The 26,707-nt window shown below is 43.5% G+C and overlaps 1 protein-coding gene across 1 annotated transcript in view; it reads left to right on the plus strand.

Moving 5' to 3' along the window:
• Positions 1 to 26,707, plus strand: part of LOC126176651 (arylsulfatase B-like) — a 135,159-nt gene that overhangs the window by 85,828 nt on the left and 22,624 nt on the right. Inside the window, exon 6 of the mRNA XM_049923809.1 lies at positions 8,367 to 8,502. Coding sequence (XP_049779766.1) covers positions 8,367 to 8,502 — 136 coding nt within the window. The remainder of the gene's footprint in view (positions 1 to 8,366; positions 8,503 to 26,707) is intronic.

Genomic DNA, 26,707 nt, shown 5'->3' on the forward strand with positions numbered 1-26,707 from the left:
CATTTAACAGTTAAAAGTACTATATGATTTACGTAGTAGAAGTGATGAAGTGATATTTCTCTAAGTACTGAAGTAGATGTTTTCAGACAGATCTAACGATTTTAATATTCTTACTCTCTTTGTGGTAATAAGTAAAGTGACTAAATAAGGTTCTCTAAAAATGCAGAAATAAAAAATTTTTGCAAGTTTAAGTTTTGAGCAGAGTAAAGACAAAATTATTTCAGTTATAAATGAAATTTAGTAATGTACAAAGAGTTATAAAAAGAAAATTGCTTGCGTGGCTTAGTAACACCGAAGAGGATTGCATAAAAATACTAAATGCGAATATAAGGTGACCACACCCTGCCATTGGCTTTTGCCAGATCGTTTGTTAAGAGAAAGGTGTAAGCAAAGTGTCTTAATAAATTGAAAAGTGTGAATTACTCTTTAAGAATGTTTAAGTTTTTTTTTTGCATGTCTGTTGCATTTCTTTCTAACAGTAGGTAACTCTTAGGGAAAGAACTAATAATCTGATTTCCATATTCATTAGCCATACATCACAGTCAAATCCTGTAAATGTGTTAACATTATATGAAAGTTGTGGAAAGTAGGCACAATTATTATGTGTATACTCCATGGCTTTCCCATGACAGGACTATTGATTGTATTGGGGAGTAGTGTTATAATGTAAGCTAATGTGTATCACTATATTTCGCAGCAGTACCATTGTATGCACACTGACACCCATACCACAGTACTGGTAATATGGTGAGCCATGTGCATTTCTCTGTTGCTATAGAACAATCAGTTTATAACAATAGTGCCACGTATATTGTGGCTGGAGGTGGACAGTGTGACAGGTGTTCTAAATTTATGGAGGTCTCTCAGTGAACAGCAAGTGGAAGGTGAAAATCGCCTGTGATGGTACAGCACATGTGGAGCAGCTGGCATGTTGTGAAATGCCGATGTTCGGATTTCACCAGCTGGACTGGTAGCCATCAAGCATTTTTTGATTGTCCTGTTGTGTAATTTCTGTTAACCAGTGTGGCGTGTTTGTTTCACAGAGTAATGTAACTGAGGAGCAGTTTACAAGAAAGTGTTCTTCTAGTAGTAGGTAGTTAGATATGCAATTTGTACTTTATGCACTTAGGGCCATCCACTTGAAAATTTGATATCTGTGTTCGGGTGTGCTGTGCTCTCTTCATTAGAGGAAAGCAGATTCTGTGAGTAGCTTATTGTCTTGCTGAATAGCTGAGCATATCTTCATTTACATACCTCATACTTTAGCACTCCCTCTTTGACAGTAAATGATCATTTGTGTGCCCTATTGTGGGCTATTCGTATTTGTATTGTCCATTGTTTGGACAGAGTGTTTCGAAAGTGCTTGGCAGTGTATTCCTTGATCTTAAACTGTGGTGTTTACCATCATCTGCGAAGGGCCCAGGCCAACTTCTGGTGTGAAAATTGGAGCTTATTGAAGTTGTAGTTGAAGCATTTACAAGGCCAAAGTACTATTCCAAAATTTGGGAATTTATTAAGTATGCTAATGCTTCATTTTGAAAAGAGGATGTTTCGATATTCTGAGGAATAACTGTACATTCTAATTGGGAACTCGGTACACACCACTTGACTTGGGGATTTCAGATGTTTGGAGAAATAAAGGGTTTATTGTGTGTACATGTCACACAGCAAAGCGGCACCTCTCCCCAAGTCATAGTTCTCGCTACAAATACGTTCCTTCTGCTTTAATATAACACTTATTTATCTCTAACATTTAATATATGTATGTCATCCACATTGCTAAATACAAACAATCCATTATGTACTTTTAAAACATAGCTTAAAAGCAAATTTCCCAGAAATGTTCACCAAAACTTCCCTGAAGTTTTTTCCAAGATGCCTGTTGCTACACAGTATTGTTCCCATAAAGGAGAACTGGTAGTTTCGTCTTGACGTCATGTCTCTAGATTGTATTGTCTTTCCTCCAATAATGTACTGATATGTGATATTATCCCCACGAAAAAAGTATCAAACGAAAAAACTACATAGAACGACACTTGAAATATGAATGTTTCATTTGGACCGCTTTTTTCGCTTTGTAATAGATGGCGCTGTAATAGTCACAAACGTGTAAGTACGTGGTATTACGTAACATTCTGCCAGTGCGGACGGCATTTGCATCGTGATACATTTGCCCTTTTAAAATGGACCGTTTACCAATTGCGGAAAAGGTCGATATCGTGTTGATGTATGGCTATTGTGATCAAAATGCCCAACGGGCGTGTACTACGTGTGCTGCTCGGTATCGTGGACGACATCATCCATGTGTCCGGACCGTTCGCCGGATAGTTACGTTATTTAAGGAAACAGGAAGTGTTCAGCCACATGTGAAACGTCAACCACGACCTGAAACAAATAATGATGCCCAAGTAGGTGTTTTAGCTGCTGTCGCGGCTAATCCGCACATCAGTAGCAGACAAATGGCACGAGAATCGGGAATTTCAAAAACGTTGGTGTTGAGAATGCTACATCAACATTGATTGCACCGGTACCGTATTTCTATGCACCACAAATTGCATGGCGACGACTTTGAACGTCGAGTACAGTTCTGCCACTGGCCACAAGAGAAGCTACGGGCCGAAGACAGATTTTTTGCACGAGTTCTATTTATTCTATTTATTTCGGTTGTTAAAATGTGATACATGAACCTTTGTGAACCTATCATTTCTGAGAACGCCTGCTGTTACAGCGTGATTCCCTGTAAATACTACATTAATGCAATTTTTGCGGCGGCGTTCGTAGCGACAAACACTTCGCTGTAGAAACGGCTTACGAAGTCACCGCCACACTTTTAATAGCGGGCCGACCGGTCCGCTGGAACAGTAAACAGAAAGATGAAAACCCAAACACTCTGATTAAATAAAGTTGGTACTTATCTTTATTAACGAAGATACAGAAAAACAGTAGTGAACTCCGTGTCTACAGAAATCTGTCTAGTTCGAGTCGGAGCGGCTAGGTCAGCGTCGGCTGACGACAAACAACAACTCTGCTGCGATGAACACACAACTGACTAGCAAGTACACAAATCGGTGGCGAGTAAACCACTGAGCGGCGAATACAGAACTGTCCTAGCGCTCTTTTCTTTTCTTTATTGTTATTTTAAAACCTGTACAAAACAGGCAGGCTGTCAGCAGCATGGTACGCCGCTCTTCAGCCGTAGAGGAGATAAGAAAGAACAGAAGGAATACACAAATGTGACATTACGGTGTTTAATAAAAAGGAGACACATAAAGACAAACACGGAGCCGTTCACACTCGACGATAATTCACAACAAACTGTTGTCACGACGCACGAACACTGAAGAAGACAATGGCACTGGTGAACAATGGAGTGTGACGACGAAACTGAACACTAAACACGACGGCACACACGATACACTGATGGCGATGACCTCCGGCGCGCGAATGTTCACTCAGCGTGTACGAGTCCGGGGACCTGCCAAGAGTGGAGGTGAAGGAGGAGGAAGGGGAGATGGGAGAGGGGAGAGCAGAGATGCCATGGGCAAAGGAGTGAGGGGGAGGGAGGAAGGGGGAGGGGAAGCCCGGAGGAGAGGGTAGGAGGGAGGGGGGAAAGGAAAGAGAAGGGAAGGGAAAGGGGGGGAGGGAGGGTGCCTAAAGGAAAGGACACAGGAGGTGGGGGGGGAGGATCAAAGTGGATAGGAGGGGTATATGCAGGGGAGGAGGACATCATCAGGGAGGGGGAGCTGGCGGAAGCCACCTTGGGAGAGGGTAAGGAGGGTGGAGAGATGGAGACCAGGTGGGATGTGGGAATACAGGCGCGGCAGCGGGCGAGGGTGGGAGAGGATCGGGGACACGAGCGGGTGAGGAGGATCAAGTTTACGGGAGGTGTACAGGATCCGTATCCTTTCAAGGAAAAGGAGGAGGTGGGGGAAGGGGATGAGATCATACAGGATCCGCGTGGGGGAGGGGAGACGGATGCGATAGGCAAGGCGGAGAGCATGGCGTTCAAGGATTTGGAGGGATTTATAAAAGGTAGGGGGCGCGGAGATCCAGGCGGGATGGGTCCTAGCGCTCGCGACTCCAGCGCTTAAGAAGCCAGAAGCCAGCGGTGGCGCGCGCAGACTTGCGGCGATTTCCTGTATCGCTGGCGCTGCTTATGCGGACGGCATCCGGACTTTGATGCTGCCAACCTTTTGGCAGCGGGCTCGGTTGGCATTAGTGGCTAGGATATAACAGCAATAAATGCTCAAAATGATGTCTGTCAACCTCAGTGCATTTCGCATACGTGTAACGACATTCCTCTTAACAGCGAGTAGTTCGCCTTCCGTAAAGTTGGCACATGCATTGAAAATGTGCTGACGCATGTCAGGCGTTGTCGGTGAATCACGATAGCAAATATCCTTCAAGTTTCCCCACAGAAAGAAATCCGGGGACGTCAGAACCGGTGAACGTATGGTCCATGGTATGATGCTTCGACGACCAATCCACCTGTTTTGAAATATGCTATTCAATACAGCTTCAACCGCACGCGAGCTATGTGCCGGACATCCATCATGTTGGAAGTACATCGGCATTCTGTCATGCAGTGAAACATCTTGTAGTAACACCGGTAGAACATTACGTAGGAAACCAGCATACATTGCACCATTTAGATTGCCATCGATAAAATGGTGTCAATTATCCTTCCTCCCACAATGCCGCATCACACATTAACCCGCCAAGATCGATGATGTTCCACTTGTTGCAGCCATCGTGGATTTTCCGTTGCCCAATACTGAATATAAGGCCGGTTTACGTTACCGCTGTTGGTGAATGACGCTTCGTCGCTAAATAGAACGCATGCAAAAAATCTGTCATCGTCCGTAATTTCTCTTGTGCCCAGGGGCAGAACTGTACACGATGTTCAAAGTCATCGCCATGCAGTTCCTTGTGCGTAGAAATATGGTACGGGTGCAATCGATGTTGATGTAGCATTCTCAACACCGACGTTTTTGAGAATCCCGATTCTCGCGCAATTTGTCTGCTACTGACGTGCGGATTAGCCGCGACAGCAGCTAGAACACCATCATCATTTGTTTCAGGTCGTGGTTGACGGTTCACATGTGGCTGAACACTACCTGTTTCATTTGATGCGTATTTCGTGAGATATTTGGCCCAGTCACTGTCAATGGACCACCCTATATGTGTGTATACACACACACACACACACACACACACATATATATATATATATATATATATATATATATATATATATATATATATATCACGTAAGATCATACTGAATTGTGTAGCATGCATTCTAACAATCGTTTTCTACAGAGAATAAAATCGTGTCATGAGTCTCTAATAGTATCAGTGTTTCTGAAATACACTCCTGGAAATGGAAAAAAGAACACATTGACACCGGTGTGTCAGACCCACCATACTTGCTCCGGACACTGCGAGAGGGCTGTACAAGCAATGATCACACGCACGGCACAGCGGACACACCAGGAACCGCGGTGTTGGCCGTCGAATGGCGCTAGCTGCGCAGCATTTGTGCACCGCCGCCGTCAGTGTCAGCCAGTTTGCCGTGGCATACGGAGCTCCATCGCAGTCTTTAACACTGGTAGCATGCCGCGACAGCGTGGACGTGAACCGTGTGTGCAGTTGACGGACTTTGAGCGAGGGCGTATAGTGGGCATGCGGGAGGCCGGGTGGACGTACCGCCGAATTGCTCAACACGTGGGGCGTGAGGTCTCCACAGGTCATCGATGTTGTCGCCAGTCGTCGGCGGAAGGTGCACGTGCCCGTCGACCTGGGACCGGACCGCAGCGACGCACGGATGCACGCCAAGACCGTAGGATCCTACGCAGTGCCGTAGGGGACCGCACCCCCACTTCCCAGCAAATTAGGGACACTGTTGCTCCTGGGGTATCGGCGAGGACCATTCGCAACCGTCTCCATGAAGCTGGGCTACGGTCCCGCACACCGTTAGGCCGTCTTCCCGCTCACGCCCCAACATCGTGCAGCCCGCCTCCAGTGGTGTCGCGACTGGCGTGAATGGAGGGACGAATGGAGACGTGTCGTCTTCAGCGATGAGCGTCGCTTCTGCCTTGGTGCCAATGATGGTCGTATGCGTGTTTGGCGCCGTGCAGGTGAGCGCCACAATCAGGACTGCTTACGACCGAGGCACACATGGCCAACACCCGGCATCATGGTGTGGGGAGCGATCTCCTACACTGGCCGTACACCACTGGTGATCGTCGAGGGAACACTGAATAGTGCACGGTACATCCAAACCGTCATCGAACCCATCGTTCTACCATTCCTAGACCGGCAAGGGAACTTGCTGTTCCAACAGGACAATGCACGTCCGCATGTATCCCGTGCCACCCAACGTGCTCTAGAAGGTGTAAGTCAACTACCCTGGCCAGCAAGATCTCCGGATCTGTCCCCCATTGAGCATGTTTGGGACTGGATGAAGCGTCGTCTCACGCGGTCTGCACGTCCAGCACGAACGCTGGTCCAACTGAGGCGCCAGGTGGAAATGGCATGGCAAGCCGTTCCACAGGACTACATCCAGCATCTCTCCGATCGTCTCCATGGGAGAATAGCAGCCTGCATTGCTGCGAAAGGTGGATATACACTGTACTAGTGCCGACATTGTGCATGCTCTGTTGCCTGTGGCTATGTGCCTGTGGTTCTGTCAGTGTGATCATGTGATGTATCTGACCCCAGGAATGTGTCAATAAAGGTTCCCCTTCCTGGGACAATGATTTCACGGTGTTCTTATTTCAATTTCCAGGAGTGTAATATATAGTTTAGGCAACCAGCGGGGAGTATCCTGACATCATCGTTGACTGTGGTGCATTGTTCCAAATTGCCTTAGTAGGAAGATCTGCGAAATTCGTCATTAAGGAATTCAGAATAAGGAAGAGTCTCTGAAAGGAAAAGTGTCCATGTGACAGAGAATAGCTTAGCGAGCCAGAATATACAACTGAAATGTAATGAAAGAGCCGTATGGTATGAAAATTTTATACTGAACTTCGTTTGTTACATTTTTTCAGAAACTACACTCTCAGCACATAAGCATATGAATGTTCACAATGATCTCAGCAATATTCCCAAAATTTCTCTTAAATGAAGATTACGGACATCAGTCTTGTGACTGGTTTTACGTGGCGCGCTACGAACTGCTCTCCTGTGCCAATCATTTCCTCTCAGGGTAGCTCTTGCAACCTACATCCTGCATCTTTTTGCTAGACGTATTCCGATCTTTGTGTTATGCCGAATAGCTCTTAATATTGTTGATGTGACTAAACGACAAGATACTGTATATCATTGCTGGGTATTTCCCCACATACACTTTACATTACAAGATGTGGTTCAAATGGCTCTGAGCACTACGGGACTTAACATCTGAGCCGGCCGGTGTGACCGTGCGGTTCTAAGCGCGTCAGTTTGGAACCGCGTGACCGCTACGGTCGCAGGTTCGAATCCTGTCTCGGGCATGGATATGTGTGATGTCCTTAGGTTAGTTAGGTTTAAGTAGTTCTAAGTTCTAGGGGACTGATGACCTCAGTAGTTAAGTCCCATAGTGATCAGTGCCATGTGAACCATTTTTTTTTGAACTTAACATCTGAGGTCATCAGTCCCCTAGAACTCAGAATCACTTAAATCTAACTAACCTAAGGACGTCACACTCATCCATCCCCGAGGCGGGATTCGAACCTGCGACCGTAGCAGTCGCGCGGTTCCGGACTGAAGCGCCTAGAACCGCACGGCCACCGCGGCCGGCCCCTACAAGACGATTTTTCTATGGCTGTGGAAAGAGCCGGCAAAAGTTTGTGTGTCGTTAGACAAACGATGTCCCAGATAACGGAACTTTAAATTAAGCGTGCTTCCAAACTTCACCACACAGAGAAATTGTTGTGAAGTGTAAAGTAAGACAGATAAATAAATATTTTTCCTCATACTGCTTGATCTAAAGCCATTCATTTTCGGTGTAACACCACGACGTCCTAAATGTTTCAGATCAAAGGTCGTGTATTTTCAAAACCTTACATGAAAATTGCTCCCTGTTAAAGTATTGGTCGCCCTTAACAATACACCCATCGAGACTGTGCAAGTCCTCCCTTGGACTCAAAGTCGTCGTTGAGGTGCTTCACTCACCAGTGCTATTTTTCCCTAGTTCTACTTTCCAAGAGAGAAATTTCTCGATTCTTGTTTTTGCGTTTCGCTATCAACTGACTGTTAACTAAACAACACATACATTGTGTTACTGAGTTATTGTTATAAGCTCGCCTGTTTTATATTCGTTATCATAGAGTTTTACCACTCGCTGATGTGTACAGCGTTCTAAAGGTGTGTGTTGCTTTCAGCTGAAACAGACACTGTGGGAGGGAGGAGTTCGCGGTGCCGCTGTGGTGTGGAGTCCCCTACTCAGCAGCGCTCCCAGGGTGTCCAACCAGATGATGCATATCGTTGACTGGTTACCCACATTGTATTCAGCTGCTGGTGAGTGAAAATACAAACTCTTTCTTTAGATGACGATTGATTTCTGACTGTCAGTCACTATTCAAGTTTTTCAAATTTTATTCACCATCATTAACTGATTTCGTGTACACCGACGTTTATTGACGTGATTATGGCCACACGAGGGCATTAACAGACTTTGAACGCGGAATGGTAGTTAGAATTTAACGCATGGGACATCCCGTTCCGGAAATCGTTGTGGAATTCAGTAGTCCGACATCCATAACGTCATGAGTGTGTGAGAATACCACACTTCAGACGTCACCTCTCACACAGTGGCCGACGGGCTTCACTTAATGACTGGGAGTAGCGTAGAGATGTCAGTGCTAACAGACAAGCAGCACTGCTTGAAATAACAGCCGAAATCCATGTGGGACGTACTGCGAACGAATCCTTTAGTACAATACGGCGAAATTTGGAGTTTATCGGCTCTGGCAGCTGACTACCGACGCGAGTTCCTTTGCTAAGAGCACAACGTCGCTTGTAGCGCCTCTCCAGCGCTTGTGATCATAGTGGTTGGACTCCAGACGAGTAGAGTACCGCGGCCTGGTCAAATGAGTCCAGGTTTCAGTTCAGGTTTCAGGTTCAGAGCTGACGGTAGGGCGCGATTCTGGCGCAGACTCAGATGTTTAGGACGGGTGGTAGGGACAGAGCATCGAGTGACATTATACTGAGTGCACTATCCGAAAATTACCTCGAGCAATTAAACAGAGAACCGACTCGTGGAGATAACATCTTGGACCTACTGGTAACAAACAGACCCGAACTTTTCGACTCTGTGAGTGCAGAACAGGGAATCAGTGACCATAAGGCCGTTGCAGCATCCCTTAATATGGAAGTTAATAGGAATATAAAAAAAGGGCGGAAGGTTTATCTGTTTAGCAAGAGTAATAGAAGGCAGATTTCAGACTACCTAACAGATCAAAACGAAAATTTCTGTTCTGACACTGACAATGTTGAATGTTTATGGAAAAAGTTCAAGGCAATCGTAAAATGCGTTTAAGACAGGTACGTGCTGAGTAAAACTGTGATGGACGGGAAAAACCCACCGTGGTACAACAACAATGTTAGGAAACTACTGCGAAAGCAAAGAGAGCTTCACTGCAAGTTTAAACGCAGCCAAAACCTCTCAGACAAACAGAATCTAAACGATGTCAAAGTTAGCGTAAGGAGGGCTATGCGTGAAGCGTTTAGTGAATTCGAAAGTAAAATTCTATGTACCGACTTGACAGAAAATCCTAGGAAGCTCTGGTCTTACGTTAAATCAGTAAGTGGCTCGAAACAGCATATCCAGACACTCCGGGATGATGATGGCATTGAAACAGAGGATCACAAGCTTAAAGCTGAAATACTAAACACCTTTTTCCAAAGCTGTTTCACAGAGGAAGACCGCACTGCAGTTCCTTCTCTAAATCCTCGCACAAACGAAAAAATGGCTGACATCGAAATAAGTGTCCAAGGAATAGAAAAGCAACTAAAATTACTCAACAAAGGAAATTCCACTGGATCAGACGGATACCAATACGATTCTACACAGAGTATGCGAAAGAACTTGCCCCCCTTCTAACAGCCGTGTACCGCAAGTCTCTAGAGGAACGGAAGGTTCCAAATGATTGGAAAAGTGCACAGGTAGTACCAGTCTTCAAGAAGGGTCGTCGAGCAGATGCGCAAAACTATAGACCTATATCTCTGACGTCGATCTGTTGTAGAATTTTAGAACATGTTTTTTGCTAGAGTATCGTCGTTTTTGGAAACTCAGAATCTACTATGTAGGAATCAACATGGATTCCGGAAACAGCGATCGTGTGAGACCCAACTCGCTCTATTTGTTCATGAGACCCAGAAAATATTAGATACAGGCTCCCAGGTAGATGCTATCTTTCTTGACTTCCGGAAGGCGTTCGATACAGTTCCGCACTGTCGCCTGATAAACAAAGTAAGAGCCTACGGAATATCGGACCAGCTGTGTGGCTGGATTGAAGAGTTTTTAGCAAACAGAACACAGCATGTTGTTATCAACGGAGAGACGTCTACAGACGTTAAAGTAACCTCTGGCGTGCCACAGGGGAGTGTTATGGGACCATTGCTTTTCACAATATATATAAATGACCTAGTAGATAGTGTCGGAAGTTCCATGCGGCTTTTCGCGGATGATGCTGTAGTATACAGAGAAGTTGCCGCATTAGAAAATTGTAGCGAAATGCAGGAAGATCTGCAGCGGATAGGCACTTGGTGCAGGGAGTGGCAACTGACCCTTAACATAGACAAATGTAATGTATTGAGAATACGTAGAAAGAAGGATCCTTTATTGTATGATTATATGATAGCGGAACAAACACTGGTAGCAGTTACTTCTGTAAAATATCTGTGACTATGCGTGCGGAACGATTTGAAGTGGAATGATCATATAAAATTAATTGTTGGTAAGGCGGGTACCAGGTTGAGATTCATTGGGAGAGTCCTTAGAAAATGTAGTCCATCAAGAAAGGAGGTGGCTTACAAAACACTCGTTCGACCTATACTTGAGTATTGCTCATCAGTGTGGGATCCGTACCAGATCGGGTTGACGGAGGAGATAGAGAAGATCCAAAGAAGAGCGGCGCGTTTCGTCACAGGGTTATTTGGTAACCGTGATAGCGTTACGGAGATGTTTAACAAACTCAAGTGGCAGCCTCTGCAAGAGAGGCGCTCTGCATCGCGGTGTAGCTTGCTCGCCAGGTTTCGAGAGGGTGCGTTTCTGGATGAGGTATCGAATATATTGCTTCCCCCTATTTATACCTCCCGAGGAGATCACGAATGTAAAATTAGGGAGATTAGAGCGCCCACAGAGGCTTTCAGACAGTCGTTCTTCCCGCGAACCATACGCGACTGGAAAAGGAAAGGGAGGCAATGAGAGTGGCACGTAAAGTGCCCTCCGCCACACACCGTTGGGTGGCTTGCGGAGTATAAATGTAGATGTAGATGTAGATGTATAATTTGACGCATGGGACATCCCATTCCGGAAATCGTTGTGGAATTCAGTAGTCCGACATCCATAATGTCATGAGTGTGCTGAGAATACCACACTTCAGACGTCACCTCTCACACAGTGGCCGACGGGCTTCACTTAATGACTGGGAGTAGCGTAGAGATGTCAGTGCTAACAGACATGCAGCACTGCTTGAAATAACAGCCGAAATCGATGAGGGACGTACTGCGAACGAATCCTTTAGTACAATAGGGCGAAATTTGGAGTTAATCGGCTCTGGCAGCTGACTACCGACGCGAGTTCCTTTGCTAAGAGCACAACGTCGCTTGTAGCGCCTCTCCAGCGCTTGTGATCATAGTGGTTGGACTCCTGACGACTAGAGTACCGCGGCCTGCTAAAATGAGTCCAGGTTTCAGTTCAGGTTTCAGGTTCAGAGGTGACGGTAGGGCTCGATTTTGGCGCAGACTCAACGAACCCGTGGATCCAATTTGTCAACAATGCACTGCGCAAGCTGGTGGTGGCACAGTAATGGTGAGGGCCGTATTTACATGGAATGGATTGGATCCTCAGGTCCAACAGAACCAGTCAATAACTGGAAATGTTTATGTGCTGCTACTTGGAGACGATTTGCAGCTATAAAACCACGGAACTTTTAAGCATAACAATGCGCCATATGACTGGGTCAGTATTTTCCCGCGATTAGTTTGAAAAAAATTCTGGGCATTCGAGGAAATAATTTATCCTCACAGATTGCCCGACATGAACTCCATCAAAAATTTATGCAACATAATCGAGATTTCAGTTCGTGCACAAACTCCTGCAGCGGCAACACTTCTGCAGTTATGGACGGCTATAGAGGCTGCGTGGCTCATTATTCATTATTTCCGCAGAGGACTTTCAACGACTTGTTGAGTGCATGGCGAGCTGCAGCACTACCCCAGCGAAATCGAGTCCTACAAAATTTTAAGAGGTATCCCATGACTTTCGTCATCTCAGTTTAAGTTAGAATCACCGCCGTCCTTTACTTGTTCATTTAGTTTGACGTCAAACAATGGACATAAAGATTCTGACGATGCGTTCATTCTCTCTGTCACTACTTCTTCTCCCTTAAGGGGAGCCGGAGGTGGTCAAATCCAAAAATTTACGATTTTTTGGCTACCGAAAATTAATTGCAACATTCCTCTTTAATGTAAACTTTCAATTATTGTTCTACTCGCCCTAGAAGTGTAGTTATTACCATTTTCCCCGACGCCTGCAGAGGAAATGGGCGGCCGCTGAATGCATCTAACACCCTCTTGTGACTTCCTGGCGAACTGCTTGGGATTTTATCGGCTGTTACGCATACAGCGCCTTATGTTACGCATACAGCGAGTGTGAAAGGGTTGGCTACATTGTTTTCTGTGACAAATGAAGCGCTAAGAGCGCGGAACATCGTCTCTTTGCTGTTTACCGTTTCGAATTAGTTCAGTGTTGCGCCTGTTGTTGGTAGTATTTTAGTTCTTGTGTAAAGCGTTGTTCTGGTTACGATGCCACGTTTTAGTAGCCGTGTATACAAGAAGAGGAAGAACGTAGGGAAAAGAAAATTAACACTAATACCAATTTGCGATACTACAATTACTGAAACAGTGCGTTCTTCTGCTAAGCAACACATGGCCGGCCATAGCCCTGTGACATCTTCTAGCAAGAAGCTGACTGGTGGAAGTGACAGATTTCGTGAATATGTGACAGTGATGATATTAACGAAGTACTGAAGATTGGATTATTATCTTCTGTGCTGAAAGAAAGTGTTCTGTGCAAAATGTGTTCAAGTGTAGGAGTGGGACTAGAGATAACAAAGCACTTTGGTTTAGCTTGTGAGATGAAGATAATCTGTGCATGTTGCAAGTATCAAGTGACTTTCTACAATTCACATGCCAGTCTCTTTGGTGAAAATGTACGATCTAGAGTGTTTGATGTGAATGTTCAACTTATGTATGGCCATCGATCCATTGGAAAAGGGTCTGCTGCTCGTAAACTGTTTTGTGGTATTATGAACTTGCCATCGCCTCCAAGCAAATTTGGGTACTACTGTGAACTGGTAGGATCCTCTGTTGAAGTGTGGCTTTGAAAACCACGAAGGAAGCAGTGGAGGAATCTGTAGAAATGAACGGTTCCAGGGATTTGGTAGTGGCATTAGATGGTTCCTGGCAAAAGAGGGGTCATAAATCCCTGAATGGGGTTGTAACTGCTACTTGTGGTGATAGTCCAAAAGTGATAGATATTGCAATATTATCAAAATATTATAGGTGCAAAAATAAAATCAAAGGAGAGCACAGTGGAACCTTTGAGGCAAATTTTAGTGGATCAAGTGGAGCAATGGAAGTGGATGGAGTGAAACAAATTTTTGAACATTCAGTTCCCAGATACAACGTTAGGTACAAATACTACCTTGGGGATGGTGGCTCCAAAGGTTTCGAGACTATAGAGGAACTGAAACCATATGGAAATGAATTTGTAGTTGTAAAGTGGGAATGCATTGGGCATGTGCAAAAGCGTATGGGTGCACGGCTTCGAAGGCTCATTCAAACTTTGGGTTCAAGTAAGCTCAGAGATGGAAAGACAATAGGAGGGAGAGGCAGGCTTACTGATGAGGTGATTGAACGTCTACAGAGATACTATGGGTATGCTATAAGGCAAAATAGTAGTAATGTTAGTGACATGCGAAAAGCAGTGTGGGAATTGTTCCTTCATACTGCCTCTTCCAATGAATACACTCAACACAGCCTGTGCCCAAAAGATTCCTGGTGCAAATATAATGCTAAAAAGGACTATGATCACAAACATGGTTTGCCAGCAGCTGTGATAAATGCAATAAAAACAATTTTTCATGACTTAGCACAGCTAGAATTGTTACAAAAATGTCTACATGGAAAGACACAGAATCCTAATGAGAGCGTAAATAATTTGATTTGGAAAGTGATTCCTAAAAGGATGTTTGTAAGCATAAAAACACTGCACTTTGGTATTTATGATGCAATAGCAACCTACAGCCAAGGAAACAGTGTGAAGTGTGAAGTTCTGAAGGCATTAGGATTTACAGCTGGAGTGAACACTGCACGAGCACTAAGAAATACTGACAGAGAAAGGATAAGAGGAGCAGAAAGAAGAGAAAGGCGTATGAAGTATGATGGAACAACAGGCCAGAAAAGAAGACAGAAGAGGAAGCTTTTGGAGGGTGAAGAAGAAGACCCTGATAATCCATCCTATAGTGCAGGAATGTATTGAGAAACTTTGATAGCCATTTCCCGTAAATTAGAATTTTTCGAATATAAGGAACATTTTCTCAAAATCCACCCAAGCTAGAGAGATGAAATTTTTATACAGCACTCCTAGTGGTCAAACTTACATTGTAACACAGCCCTATGGCAATATGTTCAGTAGTTTCATTTCAGTTTAATTATAAAGCAATTATTTGTAAAAAAAAATTTGGGTCTTTAATAAAAAAAAATTGGAAGGAAACTAGAAAAGATACTCCAAAATCCCTCTGTCATAACTGCAATACTAAACCACTCTATATGTAAAAAAAATTCAAATTTTTCTATTTGGTAGTTTATTCATAAATATTCCTCAAACTTAGTGATTTTAACATGGGCAGCATAGGCACCTCCAGCTCCCCTTAATGCTGCTGTTTAATACTTATCGAAACTGATAATGTACACACTTCATACGTCTGATGGACAATTAAATTGCAGTGCATCAAGGTTGATATAGTGGGGAGCTGAGTGCGGAAGCTAAAATTGCTGCCTAAATTACCAACATTTGCTGTTTTAGTCAAAGACTGCCGTTGCAAAAGCACGCAGTATGATCCGCATGACAGTTTTCGTACATGCTGTTGCTACTTGCGTATCTTAAGTTAGTATACACTGGGTGTACCAAACTGGTAGCGTCAACGTTAAACATCATCCCCTTCTTTTTCATTTCTTGAAGGAAGACTACAGCCTGTTCCCGTCTTCACAGAGGCCACCTCTTCTTTTGTCGTCCTATACTTCACTTTCCAATCGCTTATGACTGATTACTTGTTTCATTAATGTGTTCCCCCTTTGTATTGATATGCTGCTTCAATCTATACATATGTAATCAGATGAAAAACAGCCGACCAGTTGCAAAGGATAAAGTAATCTTTACCTAGGTTTCAATAGGTTTAAACCTATCTTCTTCAGAAGACGGCAGTATTACATTAACATGGCATGATACGTCGTTGCAATTTTTACAAACATCTCCATAGCTCCATTAGTTCAAATACAATGTAGCCCTAAGAGTAGGGTTCGTCAAATAAATAAAATTAAGTACATGGAGGTCGGAGCGCGTATAAGCAACTTGCTTATACATCTCCATAGCTCCATTAGTTCAAATACAATATAGCCCTAAGAGTAGGGTTCGTCAAATAAATAAAATTAAGTACATGGAGGTCGGAGCGCGTATAAGCAACTTGCTTATACGCGCTCCGGCCTCCATGTACTTAATTTTATTTATTTGACGAACCCTACTCTTAGCGCTATATTGTATTTGAACTGATGGAGCTATGGAGATGTTTGAAAAATTGCAACGACGTATCATGCCATGTTAATGTAATACTGCCGTCTTCTGAAGAAGATAGGTTTAAACCTATTGAAACCTAGGTAAAGATTACTTTATCCTTTGCAACTGGTCGGCTGTTTTTCATCTGATTACGTGGAACCGTTGCTGTTACGCAGCTATGTTTAAAATACTAAACATATGTGTTTTATTTGTTCGTTTATACAGTGTATATTAAGTCCTTCTCTTATAATATTGTTTTGCAATGATCTGTATGGATACGTCCTTCAATTGGTCTCCAAAATTTAATTTCAGCCAACTGTAATCTTATTTCTTTTTCTTATTTGAGACTAAAGATTCGTATCAATATCTTAGATTAGTTGTATCCATTACTTTGTAAAATTTTAGCTTTCTATTCCTCCCTGTCATGTCTCTCAGTGGTGTGTCTATTGTGCCACGTATCACTTTATAGTTATTAAGTTTATTAGTTCTCAGATTCACAGAATCCAATTGTAGAATTGTAGAATTAGAACACCATTGGGGAACTCTGAATACTTCAAAATAAGACAAGGACTTAAGCAAGGAAGTATTCTATCTCCTGCGCTTTTTAATGTTGTGATGGAGGGAATGAATAGGGCAGTTAAAGATATAGTAAAAGAAAAAGACAAAAAGATGATTTTTGCAGATGATATGGTAATATGGGGTGATAAAGAGGTAGATGTACAGTTACAGCTTGATGTGTGGAAGGAAATAATGAAAAGGTATGGATTAAGAATAAATAAAGATAAGAGTGAAGTAATGGTATTTGGAAGAGAGAAAGGAATCAATGGAAATATTACCTTGAATGGAGAACCCCTCAAAGTGGTAGAAAGTTTCACTTATTTAGGGAGTGAAATATCTAGGGATGGAAGAATAACTAAAGAAATTAACAGGAGGTTACAGAAGGGAGGCAATTTCTACCAAACAATAAAACATCTGATTTGGAATAATGAAGTTTCAGAAAGAGCAAAACTCCTGATGTATAAGAATTATTACTTCCCTATTGTCACCTATGGTGGAGAAACATGGACAATGAAAGAAAGGGACTGGAGCAGACTGCAAGCAGGGGAAATGAAATTTCTCAGAGCCGTTAAGGGAAAAACAAGAATGGACAGAGTAAGGAATGTAGAGATTAGAAAGGACCTCAAACAAGAAAGTATGAGAGAAGAAATTGAAAGAAAGAGATTAAGATGGTATGGGCATGTTAAGAGGATGCATGGGCAGAGACTCCCCAAAATTATGGAAGAACTAAAGATGGATGGGAAACGACCTAGAGGGCGCCCAAGAACACGGTGGAAAATGGGAGTGAGAATATCAGTTGAAAGGAGAGGTGTGACCTGGCAGCAAGTGGAGGAAGAAAAGTGGTGGGAGGACCGAGCCAAATGGAGAGGACTCGTCAGCACCCAGACCCGGCAGTAGCTGGAGCGGGATTCGGATATAGATAGATAGATTCACAGCAAATATCTTGGCATCGTTGTCTCCGATAAATGGGTTCCAGAGACAACCACCCACAACATTGAAAATCATAGTATCTTCTAACAAATAGGTAAACGCATAAAATGGAACAAGAATATACTATTAAATGTGAGATATTCATCTATGTTACACATAACATGCTCATTTTGACAAATGATTTTGAAACATGAACCATAATAAGTAAAGGCAGTAGTATATAGGCGGCCAAGATGACATTTGCTCGTAGCATGGTCGACAATGCACGGAGGGATAGAATCAGGAATGAGGAAATCCTAAAACAGGTTGAAGTTGTAAGACTACAAGACAAAATAGGCTTGTTGTAGATGAGATAGTGTGAACATTTGTGAGCGGTGGGTGGTAACATGTTAACAAGATTAGTTTTGAAACTGAGAGATAGATGAAGAGAAAGACAGAGACTCAGGCAGAGGGACTGGGTGAAATCTGACGTCGAACAGAAAGGGCATACCTGGGACAGAATCCAAGAGGGAGAGAAGTTTTACAGTAACTGGAGAAAATGCTTTGTTTGTGGACTCATCGAACAACGTTGGATGGTGATGATGATGATGATGATGATGAGTGACTGAGATGAGGTTTTTCATTTGCTACAGTAACGACGGTCATGGTTTACTGACATTTATCATCATAAGTGACTGGTATGTAGTGTTGGTATAGTAACCATCTAAAAATGTAAAAGCAAAGAACAAGTATCTGTCAACTGTATGAACAGGTACTTACTTCATTTTATTCCTAGATCTGAAGATTATTATTATATATGATCTAAACAAGTCACCAGTAATTTATGTGATTCAGGTGAAATCGTAAATGTAATCTTTTCATAACATATATACCGTTCTTTTATTACTCGAGATATACTGGGTGATCAAAAAGTCAGTATAAGTTTGAAAAATAAATAAACCACGAAATAATGTAGATAGAGAGGTAAAAATTGACACACATGCTTGGAATGACATGGGGTTTATTGGAACCACCCCACCATATTGCAAGACCCGTGAAAGATCTCTTGCGCGCGTAGTTTGGTGATGATCGTGTGCTCAGCCGCCACTTTCGTCATGCTTGGCCTCCCAGGTCCACAGACCTCAGTCCGTGCGATTATTGGCTTAGGGGTTACCTGAAGTCGCAAGTGTATCGTGATCAACCGTCATCTCTAGGGATGCTGAAAGACAACATTCCACGCCAATGCATCACCATAACTCCGGACATGCTTTACAGTGCTGTTCACAACATTATTCCTCGACTACAGCTATTGTTGGGGAATTATGGTGGACATATATTGAGCATTTCCTGTAAAGAACATCATCTTTGCTTTGTCTTACTTTGTTATGCTAATTATTGCTATTCTGATCAGATGAAGCGCCATCTGTCGGACATTTTTTGAACTTTTGTATTTTTTAGGTTCTAATAAAGCCCTATGTCATTCCAAGCATGTGTGTCAATTTTTACCCCTCTATCTACATCATTCCGTGATTTATTCAGTTTTCAAATTTATACTGACGTTTTGATCACCAAGTAGTATCGTTCATCATCATTATTGTGCTTAAAACTAGCTAAAATTAACAGAGCAGTACGAAAGTACTGAATTTTAGTTGGGCTTCAGAGTTGTTCACAAATTTACCCATTCCGATGTAGGTTTTTAATGATCTTCGAAATCGAACAAGAGGGTGATGTGATGCTTGCTAATAATGTGCTGGAGTAACACTACCCCAACTTCCTTCTGATTTCTCGCCAAGCGTTACCCAATGTAGCACAGTGTATGACGAATATGATAGGAAAAGCAGATTAATAATATACAGAAGAGTAAATGTATTTTTTCGCAGACAGTGGCTGAAGAGTGGTATGAGACATTTGTTAGTAAGGAAGCATCCTTGTTCTACACGTAAGTTATCAGTAACAGTTATCTATGTTACCAATCCACAAGAAACAATTGACTGAGGCAAGGTAACGGAACGAAGATAGACTAGTACTGTTTTCTGATAAACGGACTGTATTTACGTCTGTCCAGTGTCGCGCCTCAGGTGAGTGACGATGGAGAAGAGGTAAGCTGTTTGGCAGTCTACTATCTCCTTAGTGGATCGAGCCTGATAAACTATTTTACGAAATTACTTGATCAAAAAATACTGTCCCCATAGATTACTTAAGAGATCACTCGGCATTTAGTGTGGAACAGTCTGCCCTTTTGAATAATTCAGCTTCAGTAACTTCTGCAGACACTTTTGACCTTCAGGTCTGTATTCTTTCATTCTTTCTGCGTGAGCATAATTGATTGTGCAAGGTTTTTGACTACTGTAGGTATAATATAAACGGGCAAGTAGAGAACAATTAAACAAGTAAATAATCCCAATAAAAACTGGTCTGGAAACCAACGCTTTCTTCGGCACGATGTGTTACGACATGATGAACCCACAATAGAGTTCCAGAATGTCCAAACTGCAGATACGTTCTTAAACACAAACACATTAGGACAAGCGTTGCACGTGGAACCGTTCTATGGAGGCAGCGTCTCCTTGCTGACGCTTGCACATGTTCAAAATGTTCGTAATGGACTTAAAAACATCAGCAATGAGTTCCTGGAGTTCATCGACACAGCAGCGGTACACCAAAGTTTTCATATCACAAGTAATTAGTGGTTCAAGTTAGGCAACCTGGAAGTCCATGGTATTGGCGAGCCACTACCGGTACACATGTTGTCCAATATTCGCGGTACAAATTCCCGAAAAGCCATATGAAAGTGTGCCCATGCACCGTGATGTATGTACCACACACACACACAAACAAACAAACACATATTTTTACCGTCAGGCATATCATACAAATAGTCGATAAGAATGTGTAACAGGAAATAAAGATGAACGAGATCAGTAAGTTAGACCGGTAGGAAAAGTGCTCTAGTCAGTCGATCGTCAGTGACACCTGCGCAAAGGTTAATGGGAAATATCCATTGATGAGCGGTCTCAATCGTAGCATTTCAATTCTCATAAGCGTAAACGTGTGTCCTGTGGAAGTGCGTATTACCGTCTTGGGTAAGGCAAGCTTCATCCGTTAATTACTTGTGAATCAGGATTTGTGGCTCGTTGCCGCATTGTGTAAGGATCCGTCGGTAGAAGACAGACAGGCATGGAAATTCAGATGCGGTCAGGGCTTGCACGTTTTGTACCTGAAATAGGTACGACAGTCTGTCGTACAATGTCCACCAACTGTTGGAGGGCAGAACGCTTTCTGCTGCACCAATACATCTGGTATTTGTTTCTGCCATCCATACATTGTTTGTAATACATGCTCCTCCATTCTGGGTATTGACGCTAGGTCTATCACCAAGATTCATGATTGGTTTAAATGATACCAGATTGGGCAGGCGCTCATTGGTCCTAGCGAATCTTGTGCTGTATGGCTATCTTCTTTGAAGATATGCTTCGTGATACCATCGTGCCGCCTCCCGTGCATTGACATTAACATACTAATGCATTGATACATCGCAATCTATTGCGAGTGTGGCATGTGTCATGTAGTAAGCATAATTGTATTTGTAATTATTACTCTCACTTAGTAAAATGCTTAATGATCGTAATGAAAAATGTCACTGACTACTATGAGTGACCCATTTACCCCTACATTACTTTCTTTTCTGTATTGTTGGAAATTTTGCAAGTAATTTTATTCATAGCTCTGTTGAGTGCATGGCGAGCCAAGCCGCACGAACTAGCCAGTAACACAACGATAGGACCTCTTCCCCCTTCCCCACCCCCCTCCTCACCCCCCGCTCCCGTGGGTGCTGCGGGCTGCCTTTTCAGACGTCAGTGCATGCCACAGCAACCGCTAGAAGCACAATTTGGACGTCTTCCCCACTACTGTCAGGGGAACGCTTTTTCGCTCTGCGTGGCATGCGTCCAGACTTGCTTTCACAGAAACAGTTAACATGGCGTGTGGAGCACATGCTCCCAGAAAAATATCGCTGCTTTTACAAGCAGAGGCATCCCCTCACAACAAACTTCAAAGTAATTTAGTTTTGCGCTGAGAACTCGCCTTCCAAGAACAGTATGCGAGTGACAGTCAGTAATAGACAAATATCTTAGCATACCATGAAACGTCGTTGTTCTACTTGTGAAAGAAAATACTTTTCTGTTTGTGACATACTGGCGCAACCCTCAGGCACCACTTTAAGCCAGGCTGATGACTTTAACCTAAAAGTTGTAACAGGCGTTCTCATTAGCTAATGCAGAAAAGCAGCACAGTAGGGGAAGTGGAGTCGTCAGTTTTCAAGAAGTGCATCCGTGGATGTGACCGCACTGCCTAAAGCATCAAACCTATTGAAGAGTGGAAGAGATACTCAGATATGTTCAAGATCTGCAAGCTTAGGTATGTAACAACTGGTTAATGTTGCAAACCTTTTACGTCGAGACAAGATTGTTGACTTTCCTAAAAATATATCGTCAGGAGCCATTTTAAATGGATGTTGGCATTGGTGCAAAAGTACTGCATGCACGAGATAAGGTCAAAAATTACTCAGTTTTTGATGGAGAGGTAACTCCTGTCGTCGACAAAAGCGAGAGGACATTTCCGAGTGAAGCACTAAAGAGAACAATTGTCTTCCAGGCATTAGAGAGGGCACTTGTCATCCGGTTGAGGAATGGTAGATAGCAGTCGGAGGTTCTAGAGACGGAAGAAAACCGTCACTCAGAGACATCAGCAGATGTGCCGCAGTCTCCGGCAGATAACGGCGCCCACTTCCCTTCACACATCTCAGGACTAAATATGCCGAGAGATCGCAGTACTGGCGGGAAGGGAACGAGGATACACTTACATACATCGGCACACTGTTAGTTGGGGCTACATCGTGGGATCCAATTCTTCCGCGAGCATCTGCAGGGTCCTTACGAATGGACCGGAAACATTAGTTGCATGTGTGGTTCCTTGACTCTGCTGGTGGATGCGGGCAGCCACTGCTCTACCACCAGGGTTTTTACCTTTCCAAAAATCATGTGAAGATTTAATTCTTGTGCCATACACCTGCGTTATCAAACGTTTGGCAAGGGTTACATTTGTCCTGTTCCGTGTTAACAATTTTCTCTTTTCTTTTCTCTGCATTGCTCTACAGAACTGATTCTGTCATACTTTTTTATTCATATATATCGGCAAAGAACTTTGTAATAGTCAACATGGATCGAGGTTTCATTTTATATTCAGTTGAACACCCTTCTATAATTTCTGAGATACAGAACTCACGTTTCATGTTTGCGAGGGCCACCTCTGCCCCTGATCCCATGGGGAGCAGTCTGACTACTGGCCAGTGCAAACGATGCTGATCATACTGACATTCACAGGGGAATGTCAAAGACTCAGCCAAACCTTCGAAACATGATGTGGAAAACTAGAAAATCTGTGTGGAGACATAGCAACCATTGAAACTGTTACCAGGAAGTGATAGAACATTGGCATGGCTGCCCTTGAGCATACTTAATGCTCGTTATCAGGGAAACCTTTGGTTTCCGGATGAATTTTTATTAGGATTACTTGCTTCTTTCATTGTCCTCCACACGACACTTTTGTTTGTACCAGTAATAGTCAAACACTGTATATAAGGTTCGGTACTTTTTGCAGATAATACAAGTGTCTTAACAAATACCTTTAAGGAGAAGGCAACGGAGTGAACTGTTAATGATATTTTTGAAAGAGTTATTATGTTCCCTTCTGAAACGGTCTCGCCGTTTTAAGAAAAATCACTGTACACAGTTCAATAAAACAACTAGTCATACCAACAACTGATCTAGTACATGTATAGAGGACTGAAAACAGAGTACAAAGCTCCCAAATTTTCGTCGAACTTTAAAAAGTGTTACAACGATTGTAAGTAGGCTGTTTAGGTTTTTATATTGGTAACGCCACGTAGCGCTCTGTATGAAAATCACTGGCTGTGCTGTGTACAGTATGTGGCTGGTTTGCATTGTTGTTTGCTATTGTAGTGTTGGGCAGCTGGATGTTCACAGCGCGTAGCGTTGCGCAGTTGGAGGTGAGCCACCAGCAGTGGTGGATGTGGGAAGAGAAATGGCGGAGTTTTGAGAGCGGATGATCTGGACGTGTGTCCATCAGAGACAGTAAATTTGTAAGACTGGATGCCATGAACTGATATATATATATATATATTATGGCTTTTGAGCACTATTGAGGTAAATACATTGTTTTTTCTTTATCCAAATCTTTCATTTGCTAACTAAGCCTATCAGCAGTTAGTCCCTTCAGTAGTTTGAATCTTTTATTCAGCTGGCAGTAGTGGCGCTCGCTGTATTGTAGTAGTTCGAGTAACGAAGATTTTTGTGAGGTAAGAAAGGTATAGGTTATTCTTAGTCAGGTCCATTCTTTTGTAGGGATTACTGAAAATCAGATTGCGTTGTGCTAAAAATATTGTGTGTCACTTTAGTGAATTTCTGAGTACGTTCAGTTTTGCTCAGCTGTTTGAAAATCAGATAACATAAGATGCTTATCAGCACGGTAATTCATTAATTTCTCTAAGGGGACGTTTCACGATGATCAGACAAGTTCAGCTACTTTTACTGTAATGCCCTGCAGAAAAACATTCTGGAGCAAGTCATCAATCAATTACGACCGCCTACCTAACAGCCGGTGTGTCCACCTTTGGCACGGGTAACAGTGGCGACACGTCGTGCACGGAAGTAATGAGGCCTCGTCAGTTCGCCAGACGCCACACCTGCACCCTCAAGTCCCCAATTCTCCTCAATTCCGGGGAGGGAGACAACGAGCTCTGATACCACGTTCAATCGCATCCCAGATGTGTTCCATCGGGTTAGAATCTGTCGAGTTGAGGGCCAGTACATCAATTGGAAATCGCCACTGTCTTCATCACAGTGACTCCATCACACTCCCGGCCTTGTGACTTGTTGAAAAATGCAAGTGGCGCCAAGAAACATGATCGTCGTGAAGGGTCGTACGTAGTCTGCAAATATGGATTCTTCGGTGTACACTGACCACTGTCCACCGCGATGTTGGATGCCAACTGGTGGCATTGCGGCCACATGGCACGATAAGGAAAGTACGCAAGTGGACCAGACACGGACGGGGATCACCCTAGTGGAGATACGGGCTGCAAACTGGTAAATCCATAAGCGACATTGACGTAAGCGGTTTTGACAAAGGATAGGTCATTATTAAGGAGAGCCTGTGAACGAGTATCTCGAAGATGGCGAAGCTGGTCGAATGTTCACGTGCCCCTGTCGTGAGCATCTACGGAAAGAGGTAGAAGGACATTGGAGCTGCCACTGGTAGCTAAACTGTTTTACATCTTTACACAAAGTGGGCTCGGGGATTGTCTGCTCTGTAAAGTAGGATAGATGGCGAGCTGTAGCATCTACATCTACATCCATACTCCGCAAGCCACCTGACGGTGTGTGCCGGAGGGTACCTTCAGTACCTCTATCGGTTCTCCCTTCTATTCCAGTCTCGTATTGTTCGTGGAAAGAAGGATTGTCGGTATGCCTCTGTGTGGGCTCTAATCTCTCTGATTTTATCCTCATGGTCTCTTCGCGAGATATACGTAGGAGGGAGCAATATACTGCTTGACTCTTCGGTGAAGGTATGTTCTCGATACTTTGACAAAAGCCCGTACCGAGCTACTAAGCGTCTCTCCTGCAGAGTCTTCCACTGGAGTTCATCTATTATCTCCGTAACACTTTCGCGATTACTAAATGACCCTTTAACGAAGCGCGCTGCTCTCCGTTCAATCTTCTCTATATCTTCTATCAACCCTATCTGGTACGGATCCCACACTGCTGAGCAGTATTCAAGCAGTGGGCGAACAAGCGTACTGTAACCTACTTCCTTTGTTTTCGGATTGCATTTCCTTAGGATTCTTCCAATGAATCTCAGTCTGGTATCTGCTTTACCGACGATCAACATTATATGATCATTCCATTTTAAATCACTCCTAATGCGTACTCCCAGATAATTTATGGTATTAACTGCTTCCAGTTCCTGACCTGCTATTTAGTAGCTAAATGATAAAGGATCTATCTTTCTGGGTATTCGCAGCACATTACACTTGTCTACATTGAGATTCAATTGCCTTTCCCTGCACCATGCGTCAATTCGCTGCAGATCCTCCTGCATTTCAGTACAATTTTCCATTGTTACAACCTCTCCATACACCACAGCATCATCTGCAAAAAGCCTCAGTTAATTCCCGATGTCATCCATCTCTGCCGAAAGAGCACAATACTCTTGCATGCGCAAGTATTTCGGAGCACCCGTTCATCTTACATTGTTGAACATGTAGATCCGCAGCAGGCCACACGTACGTGTTCACATGTGGACCCAACGACATCATCAGTTACGACTCCAGTGGGCCCGGGAACATCGGGATTCGACCGTCGATCAATGGAAACGGTTCAGCTGTTCGGGTGAATCACATTTTTACTGCACTAGGTCTACGGTCGTTTCATAAATGCCAACGAAATGAACGGCGGCTTGAGACGTGTACCGCGACGTGGATGCAGGCAGATGGGAGCAGTGTTATGATATGGGAGACGCTCTCCTGCACATGCTGACAGCTGCGAACCATTCTTCCCCAACGGCGATGCCATCATTCAGCAGTATAATTGCCCGTGTCTCGGAGCCAACTGCAGTAATTTGCGGGGCATTATTGTGAAATCACGTTGATGTCTCGGCGACCAAATTCGCCTGACGTAAATCCTATAGAACCCATCTGGGTCGCTATCGGGCACCATCACCGGCTACACAAATCAGCGGCCGCTTATTTAAGTGAATTGCGTGACCTGTACCTCAATGCCACACTCCTGCACAAACCTACCAGAGAACTGTAGTGTCCGTGATACACAAAATCTGTGACGTATGTCGTTCTATAGACCACAAACAAGCTGTTAAGGAGGTGATCATAATACACTCCTGGAAATTGAAATAAGAACAGCGTGAATTCATTGTCCCAGGAAGGGGAAACTTTATTGACACATTCCTGGGGTCAGATACATCACATGATCACACTGACAGAACCACAGGCACATAGACACAGGCAACAGAGCATGCACAATGTCGGCACTAGTACAGTGTATATCCACCTTTCGCAGCAATGCAGGCTGCTATTCTCCCATGGAGACGATCGTAGAGATG

This window comes from Schistocerca cancellata, chromosome 3, assembly GCF_023864275.1.
Source record: "Schistocerca cancellata isolate TAMUIC-IGC-003103 chromosome 3, iqSchCanc2.1, whole genome shotgun sequence".
NCBI lineage: Eukaryota > Metazoa > Arthropoda > Insecta > Orthoptera > Acrididae > Schistocerca > Schistocerca cancellata.